At 40.4% G+C, this 9,657-nt stretch overlaps 1 protein-coding gene across 1 annotated transcript; it reads left to right on the top strand.

Annotated features, from left to right (window-relative positions):
• The first annotated feature begins 739 nt into the window (after positions 1-739).
• On the top strand, positions 740-9,455 carry fdps (farnesyl diphosphate synthase (farnesyl pyrophosphate synthetase, dimethylallyltranstransferase, geranyltranstransferase)). Its single transcript, XM_080039808.1, has 10 exons — positions 740-861; positions 1,308-1,460; positions 1,540-1,680; positions 5,382-5,462; positions 5,588-5,710; positions 5,801-5,889; positions 5,984-6,056; positions 6,211-6,288; positions 6,382-6,516; positions 8,503-9,455. The coding sequence occupies exons 1-10, from the start codon at positions 859-861 to the stop codon at positions 8,701-8,703; spliced, it is 1,077 nt and encodes a 358-aa protein (XP_079895934.1). The 5' UTR covers positions 740-858; the 3' UTR covers positions 8,704-9,455.
• The last annotated feature ends 202 nt before the right edge of the window (positions 9,456-9,657 follow it).

Below are 9,657 nucleotides of genomic sequence, written 5' to 3' on the forward strand. Positions count from 1 at the left end.
CACTAAGTGATGATATCGACTCCAAGAGAAGGCACATTTTGGATAGACTCCACTCATATATTGTAACTGATTTTAAAAATGGTCACGCATACACACTTAGCCTGCACACAGATACAGACACCCCATTATTAAGGCACTGAGCTGTATTTCTACCTCCTGTCTTGCATAAAACATTATTTATTTGAAGAAATGTATATATGTATTGATTGCAGGCTTAGCAGGATAGAGCCTTGGAACCTGAATAATACATGTATCTAAATATGACACCTATTCCAGATTTAAAATGCAGTGTCAATGGCAAAACTTTCAATGCAAGTTATGTATTTCAAAATATGAAATAAATGACATAAAATAATAAAATAAACAGCTATGTTGATGTTTTTGTATTAATATTATGAAGGGCAAGCTCCAATACTTTACTGTGGTAAATATTCTTTTACTTTTTTCTGTCTATTTTGTCCATTGCTGTCAGTAGGACTACAATTATAGAGGTTTGGGTTTGTCCCACGCTACTCCCCGCTCCACCTTGACTCCGCCTCTTCTTAAATCCTATTTGTCAGCCGTTGTGAAAGCCCATCCTGGTTCGATGCTACAAGCCAATCAAAACGTCCAATGTCAAATGAGGCCTTCGAGATCAGTCCACGCCCACACGCGCCACTCGCAATGCATGTTGTGAAATTTAGTTCTGAAGCTTCGAAATAAAACGGACGGTAGCGAGAGAGTGAACTACAATCTACACATCCTGTTTTACGAGACGTTCACAGACTTCTGTTTCATAGCAAGAAGACGAATAAACAGAAGATAAACTATTTGGTTGTATCATACCGGACATTTTGGGGATAATAAGACAGCGTTATTATGGTATGTATTGGCATGTGTATGAACAAAAAAAATCATAGTACTATATGCTAGCCTTGTTTACAGACTGGAAGCCCACAGTGTAAGCTAACGTCAGCCAACGCTTCTTTTCAGTACAAGGGAATCTGCTAGCTGATAACTCTTATTGTCTTTACCTATGCCTTACTCTTGTTTACTGAGTTGAGTGTGCTAAAGTATTATACCATGTCGCTCACTAGCTATTTTTTCTCAACCGGACCAAGTTACCGACGTTGTGTGTTTTGCTAGTAACCTCTTCAGTCTGACACGTTTATGGTGTGTGAGCATTTTGACGGCTGGTTTTGAGAATGAGGCGTCTGCTAACCTGGGCCATTAAAGCCCCTAAATTAATCCGGATCATGTGGCCGACATGCCCCCCGTTTAAGAAAAACAACACCTCAACTCTTCTGCTGTGCACTTCATCTTTCCAGGGGGACAGCATTTGCAATGGGACGCACAGCAAGAAGGCGTTTTTGTCTGACCCTCAGATGTTTGAAGCCCAGTTTGAGGAACTCGTGGCAGAGCTCTCAGAGAAGGACTTTACCGATCCGGCGCTGGCTGATGCTCTAAAAAGGCTGAGAGAGGTAAATTGAGTTTATGGCTGGCTTCACTCGTAGTTAACGCAGTGCCTCTATCTTAAATCTTTTTTTTTTTTCCTGAAAGGTTTTGGTTTACAATTCGCCTGGAGGCAAGAGGAACCGTGGCCTGTCTGTGATTGGCTCGCTGAGGGAACTTCTCCCACCCACCAAGCTCTCGCAGGACATGGTGCAGCGGGCTATGTTGGTTGGCTGGTGCATTGAGCTGGTAAGGACATGATTTGATATGTTAATAATGGATCAGTGCAGGGGCGCTGCTATGCTTTTGGGTGCCCTAAGCAGAAATTGTCAGTGATGCCCCCCCCCCCCCCCCCCAAAAAGAAAACACCGAGAAGGTCGCGTCCGCAGGGCGCGGGCGAATTTTTTTTGCCATTGCAAGATCTCTGCGACTGCTTTTTGGCACATTTGCCAGCATTTACTAACAGAAAGAACAGCTTAACTTGTGAAAAAACTGCCTTTGCAAAGGAATTGAGTGATAGGATCATAGACTGATTATGAGATAATGGGCCCCTGGGCTTACACTCTTAAAGGGCCCCCCACTTGTCCCTATCCAGTCAGGTACACTGAATTTTCTACACGGATACATACAATTAATGGCAAAAACATATTAAGGAAGTCAGTGTTTCCCACAGGATCTTGGGGTATTGTTGGAGGGACCCTGTACCTTGTTGGGGGGTGGGTGGAATTTTTTTTACCTTTTTAAAGTAAAATGCATCAATCTGGTAGCCTGGAAATCCTGACCCTGATATCTTGAACGATAGAGGGTCTGGCGACGATCAATAGTAATTTCCAACTCTAGGGGCGGCTCCTACTCGTGCATTTCAAATGCCACTGCACGCAGTTGGATAGCACTACAACCAATCAGAGCGATGCACAAGTGACGTAAGCCCCGTTCGTTTAGCGAACAGCTGTTAAACTGTTCAATTAAACGTTTGCCGTTGTCGGTCGGCAAAACAGAACATTCCACTTACTTGCTAGTGAAAGCTATGAGTCCCGTCTTCCAATTCGTTAAGGGTCGAGGCCAAAGCAGTCTCAAACTCACACAACATATCCGCAGCCATCTTTGATGTTTACTATCACAGCTTCGACGTCGCATGCACGTCACTGTCGTCATCCGGTTACGTCCTCCCCAGAGCACCATATAAAGGGCTCTGGCGCGCCCATATTAGATAGAACCAATTGAAACGTTATACCAGATTTCTGGTAGTCTTGATAAGCTTCAACGGAGCGTCTCCAGACCAACACGCGCAGCAAATTTAATTTGCCAGCGCCTAGTGGCAGGTCTGGGAATGCCAGGCTATCAATCTGGTGCACTTTGTGAGGAAATTTTAGAGACTAGAGAGATATCAAATCCTGAGATGCAGAAGGAACATTATTTTTCAGATTTTTCTTAAACAGGCAGCACTCTTTACTCTGCAACTGTAAAAACAGTAGATTGGTCTGCAGACCCATGTTCTATGATGGAGAGGCCCATTTCAACAGATAAAGGGTGGATATGAACAATTTAGAATTCACACATATAAAGTTTATTTGTGTATGTGTGAGGGGGCCTTCAACCCCCTTAGACAGAGCTACTAATGCTGTTGTTTTTAACTTGCTTTTGTATTTCTCCCCTACTAGTTGAGGGGCCCATGATGATTTCTATCTTGTTACATTTTAATGAGTACTTATATTTAGGCTATTCCTTTTTGGACCCTGTTATTGACATCAGTGACTGAGCTCTTTGACTATGCAACATGAAAAGTTACTATCAGTATCTCTGGCTAAGGGCCCCCCTGAGCCCTTGGGCCCCTGGGCCTGTGCCCGGTGTGCCTGTGCAGTAATCCACCCCTGGATAGGTTACACAATTAAGAAAAAACAACGATGGGCCTGTTCATAACTAATTTATTTATTTTTTGTAATGTAATGATTATCATGAACTTTAAAAAAAATAAACTATTTTGGGGGGCCCCCAGACCATCTCTTTTTCCTTTTTAATAAAAAAAAAAAAAAAAAAAAAATTATAATTATAATTTTTTTTTTTTGGGGTGCCTCCCCCAGGAACTTGGTGCCCTACGCAGTCTGCGTACTCTGCGTATAGGGAGCGGCGGCCCTGGATCAGTGTGACAGTATCTCAGATCTTTCTTATTGTGAACACATCCATTTAAAACACCATAACCGGTGTTGCCAGGAAGGTCAAAGTGTGATGTTGCTTATATTTCTGTGTCATAGATCTGCACTGTTGTCCAATCCACACCTTTTGTATTAATCCTCCAGCAGCATCCTGATGCTCTATAGTGAACACTTACAATTTCCCTATACAAGAAATGTATTTTCTGTTTAAGACAATTTACTAAAGACTGCAGGCATTAGCATTGTAAGGAAAATAATAACTTTTTGAAAGATAAATGATATATGTGTTACCTGTATGTTTTTAAAAAAAAGTTAAATGTTAATCTTCAGCAGAAAATACAAATGGGATTGGGACTAGGGCTGCAACTAACGATTATTTTGATAATCGATTAATCTGTCGATTATTTTTTCGATTAATCGATTATTAATCGATTAGTGTTTTGGTCCGTAAAATGTCAGAAAATTGTGAAAAATGTTGATCAATTTTCCAAAGCCCAGGTTGACGTCCTCAAATGTATTGTTATGTCCAAAACAAACAGATATTTCAGTTTATTGTCATAAGAGGATTAAAGAAACCAGAAAATATTCACATTTGAGAAGCTGAAATCAGAGAATTTGGAATTTTTTTGTTAAAAAATTACTCGAAACGATTAATCGATTATCAGAATAGTTGGCGATTATTTTAGTAATCGATTAATAATCGATTCGTCGATTAATCGTTGCAGCTCTAATTGGGACCAAATGCCACAGACAGGACAGGATGATGATAAAATTGAGCCTGAGCTACTGTACTATCTGTGGGCTTTTGTGTGATAATTCACGATCGGATCTGCATCTTGTTGAGCTACACAGCACGAATTGCAGGTTCCGCGCCGTGTGATCATATTGGGTCATATTGTGTCCACCGCCCGACCAGAGTAGCCTTCTCCTACTCTGGGGTTCTGGGGATATGCTGGCGCTGGTGCTAACCGGTGCTGAGAGCACCAGTCTGCTGTGCTGATGGTGCTTTACCCAAGCTAACTGGTGCTAACTTGGGTCATAAAGCAAAACTGATAGCTGTACACAGCAGGCAACAGACACAGAGGCTATTCACAGAACTTATGGGAGCAAACTGTGACTATTATGTTTTCATCCATCTTAATTTCCTCTGTCAGTCGCCCTGAAGCGAGTGACGTCGGGAGGAGCTCAACGCTGATTGGCTATCGCGGCGCGGCCGGCGGCAAAAAGTTCAATATTTTCAACTTCTGCGGCGGCCGCCCTAGTCGTGCGGCGACGCGCAAAATACATTGACTTTCCATGTAAACTCGCCGCGCGGCGGTGTGCAGTGTGTTCGCACCAAGAGTTATGGCACAAGGGGAGCCCTTTGCTCAGTTGTTAGGGCGTCCCCCCCATGGGCCTCGGCCAGCAGTGGACGCAGGTTCGATTCCAGCCCGGGGTTGTTCTCTGCATTTCACTCCCCTCTCTGCCCCATTTCAAGTCTGTCTCTACACTATCAATAAAGCTTTAAAATGCCAACAAAAATATATTTAAAGCATTCTGGCACAAAGCGTGATGTGAACAGAGCAGCACATTGGTTATTTATAACCTTTAAAGTCACATAATATTCACATATACTTATCCTAAACATATTAATTGTCTTAACTCCACTATATTAAGTTTTGGCTTATTTTTTTCTGCCACCCAGTGTGTCAATAAAACTTCAGCCCTCACACACAGGCTGACTGTTGAAGTGACACTATGCATAGGTGTTGCGTTCTTTCAAGTCTCAAGTGTTGGAACTGTGTCTCTTGCTTGCAGCTTCAGGCATTCTTCCTTGTGGCGGATGATATCATGGATGGATCTGTGACTCGGAGAGGGCAGCCCTGCTGGTACAAGAAGGTGAGCCTTTATGCATTTTAAAAAAAATGCTAAAATAGTGTTGTGTTAATTAAATTATGTTTCACTATCAACAACGTGTTCTTACGTAGTGTCTCAGTCCAATCCTGTCTGTTTGTTTCTTTAAGGATGGGATAGGTATGGATGCTATCAATGATTCATATCTCTTAGAGGCGTCAATCTACAGACTACTCCGCAGACATTGTAGGGATCAGCCCTACTACGTTCATCTCCTGGAGCTATTTACTGAGGTACTCTACGTCCTGATTGATTACACAGGCACACACACACACACACACACATTAACACAGGATTCTTAGTGCAACTCTTGTTTGTTTCAGACAACTTTCCAGACAGAGCTCGGCCAAGCTCTTGACCTAATGACGGCTCCCCCCGGTCAGATTGACCTCAACAGATTCACCATGGATAGGTAGGTGAAGATCAATCTGTTAAGTACATTTGCAGAAATGGATGTTGCTGACAAAAGCAAATGTTAGTTAACCTATTCTCTCTTTATCTTTCAGGTACAAAGCTATTGTGAAATACAAGACGGCCTTTTACTCGTTTTACCTCCCAGTGGCAGCTGCAATGTACATGGTAAGTGTGTTTCATTTCATTCACACACTTTAAAGATGGAACTCACAGGCGTTATGGGGATGAGTTTAAAGGGCGGAAACAAATATAAAGGTTACAGAACAAGTGTGGACAAGAAAAGTAACAGTGATGTCAATATCTTACTTACTTACTATAGGCTGGAATTGAGAGTGAAGAGGAACACAATAACGCCAAACACATCTTACTGGAGATGGGAGAGTTCTTTCAAATACAGGTAATTACTTTTGCACGTCAGCCTGTTTTCCCGTCACCTATTGAATGATATACAGAGAGAGTTTATAACCACTCCATTGTGTTTTGATTGCAGGATGACTACTTAGACTGTTACGGAGACCCCAATGTGACAGGAAAGATTGGTACAGACATCCAGGACAACAAATGCAGCTGGCTAGTAGTGACGGCACTGGAAATTATGACTCCTGAACAGAGAGCGGAGCTGGAGGTGAGACATCAGATCACAACACTGTTTCTTTTCATTGTGAACACTTAAAATGTGTGCTGGTATTACTTTGTTGCAATATTCAGAGTAGTGATTTCAAAATACTGATGTTGGTTTATAAAGCACTAAATGGTTTAGGGCCAAAATACATTACTGATATGCTGATAAGTTATGAACCGTCCAGAGCCCTTAGGTCGTCTGGGACAGGTCTACTTACAGTCCCTAGAGTTAGGACTAAACAAGGAGAAGCAGCTTTTAGTTATTATGCACCAACAATCTGGAACAAACTCCCAGAGAACTTGAGGTCTGCTGCAACTCTCAGTTCTTTTAAATCGAGTCTGAAGACTTTTTTGTTTCCATTTTAACCTGCAATTTTCATTTTATTTGCTTCTTTTATTTGCTTTTAAATGTTTTTAAATCGAGTTTTCATTTTTTGTTATTTGTTTCTTTTATTCGCTTTTAAATGTTTTATAATGTGTTTTATGTATTCTAATCTTGCCCCTGTAAAGCACTTTGAGTGGCCTTGTGTCTGAATTGTGCTATATAAATAAACTTGCCTTGCCTTGCCTTGCCTAGTATGCAGGGGTGATTCTACGACCAGAGCTTTGATGTTAGTCAATCCTGTTAGTGGTGGTAACTCTAGCATAACAGGATTGACAACTACCTGTTTGACTGGATATGCATTTTAAGTCATACCAGGATCTCTGCTATGGCTCAAAAACTGAAATTGGTGGAGCTCGTCAAACACGGCTAATCCTGGGCTAATCTATTGTGAGCTGAGGAACCATGTTAATCACAGCCTCATGAAACTGTAGACCTAAAATCAAGAGATCTAGATTCATTCAGAAATTCATTCTGAGCCATTTTCATAAAATAGGGCTTGTAATTCACAAGGAAAAAATTACACAAATCTCTAATTTTCAAAACATATTGATACTGCATATTGAAAATGTCAGTTTTTTTCATTGATTGATCTCCCAAAATACATCTTAGTTCACATTACATATTTTTTTGTAAAATAAGGGGAAAAAATGTATTCAACATTTAATTTACGTTATCTTGTTTGACTGGATATGCATTTTCAGATTGCTTGTCAAACACAGACCCTTTCAAATTAATTTTTGTACAAAACATTTTTATGGGTGCCAGGATAAAACTATAGTGCTGAGGCTCCCCTAAAATGAGGGTAAAATCTCCCCTGGTAGTATGCATGGATCTTGCATTGCTCACACTGTCGGATCACACAAAAGACGGGATGTATGTAAATTTACTTTTCCGGTTTTATTTCCTTTCATTTCACACAAACATTAGCGAGAATGCATTAATATTAAATGATCATTGGTGAGTACATGCAACAGAATAAATACAATGCATGTGTATACTGTACCACATTTCTGTTCTGTACATTTGAATTTGAACCAGCACCTGCTGACAGATTCTGAAGCCTAAACCTTCTACAATGTTTATGAAACAGTCACATTTCTCAAATGTTTTCAAAGTTTATAAATGACCTGTAATAGCAAAAAAGATCATCAAACAAAACACAATTTTATAATAGTTATTATTTCCCAGGAATGTAGACAAACGATTTACACCAGGCAGACTGTAACATCCTGTGTTTCCCGAATGGTACTACATCAAAGTTTGCTTTGCTTCACCATTGGCATATTACCATTATTAATTGTACATAGGCAGTTATAAATACATTATCTCATCGCTATGCATCCTGTGTCTTTCACTCTTTTCCTTAACAAATTCACAGGCAGCTTGGTAGCTGGTTTCTTAAAAACACTACCGCTTATAATAATGTATAGGATTTATATAGCGCTTTTTTGGAGGTCACTCAAAGACGCTTTGAGTCCAAAGGCGTAGCTAGAGTAAAAAAAAATGAAAGCCATAAAGTAAACTTTCAAAAAATAGATGAAGTGTATGTAGGGCAAGGATTTTGGCCACCGATCCCTACTTAATTCCACCATATCTACTCCTCAGGCATGTTACGCGCGCCATGACGATGCTAGTGTGGAAAAGGTCAAAACGCTGTACAAGACCCTGCAAATGCCAACGCTGTACCACAGATACGAAGATGAGAGCTACCAGCGGCTACAGAAACTCATCGCCTGTCACGCTCAAAACCTTCCTCACTCAGTCTTCCTCAACTTTGCCAAGAAAATCTACAAGAGGGACAAGTGAGTGAAAACCGTGGTCGACAAACACTGCAGTGTCGGCTGAATCAGCCTGGTTCCTTTAGTGACTTTCATCATGAAGCACGGATCAACTTCTCTCCTTTCTCTGAGCGACAAGGCTCGGACTCCCACCAGCAGGACCCGAACAGGACTGTGACATTTAGAAATATTGTAGGCACTTTCTTAACTTTGCAAGGCTTTGTAGATATTTGGTTGTTTATGTCATCCAACACTCTCTCTGGCTCCATGTTATGTATTTATTGAACCTAGTCCATAGTGTACAGTGTCTTCTGTAATTTATCCACTGAGGAGTTGTGTGGTTAAGATAAATACACTGAAAGGAATCATGCATGCACTGGATCTAGTTCTAATAATTGTCTGCCTTGAGAAATGCCTGGCAGGATGAAGACGCAAAGCAAATCAGAATTTTTATTTTGTAGGAATGGATTTATTAATTGATTAGGGACTAAAAGGACAGTGCATACTGTACGTGACAGTATATCCTGAATGAGGACAGAAGGTCAAACGTTATCAGCTTTCTAATTCCATATATTTTTTTGTTATTGCTGCTGTTCAATCTGTACTTGCCCGAATGTTAAGGCTGTTTAGAAAACAAAATAATTGTTTCTGTTTGCTGTAGACCCGAAACAATCAGTTGGTTCAAATAAAATAAAATGTATTTGCATCTATTTTAATAATTGATTAATCTTTTCAGTCATTCATCAAGCAAATATGCCAAATAAAAAATTGAGGATTCTATGCTTTTGTTTCCCTTTTTTCTGATATCTTTTACACTAAACAATAAACTGGTTGGAAGAAGTATTCATATTTTTTAATTGATAAAAGTAATAATAATAATGGATTGGATTTATATAGCGCTTTTCAAGGCACTCAAAGACGCTTTACAGGGTTCCAGGTTCCATTCATTCACACACAGTCATACTGGTGGTGGGAAACTACC

This window comes from Ammodytes marinus (assembly GCF_949987685.1).
Source record: "Ammodytes marinus genome assembly, chromosome: 13".
NCBI lineage: Eukaryota > Metazoa > Chordata > Actinopteri > Uranoscopiformes > Ammodytidae > Ammodytes > Ammodytes marinus.

Excerpts from the sequence above, each read along its gene's own strand:
- fdps (XM_080039808.1), top strand. Across the intron at positions 1,681-5,381 it reads TTGGCTGGTGCATTGAGCTG|CTTCAGGCATTCTTCCTTGT; the intron begins GTAAGGACATGA and ends TCTTGCTTGCAG. Across the intron at positions 6,517-8,502 it reads AACAGAGAGCGGAGCTGGAG|GCATGTTACGCGCGCCATGA; the intron begins GTGAGACATCAG and ends TCTACTCCTCAG.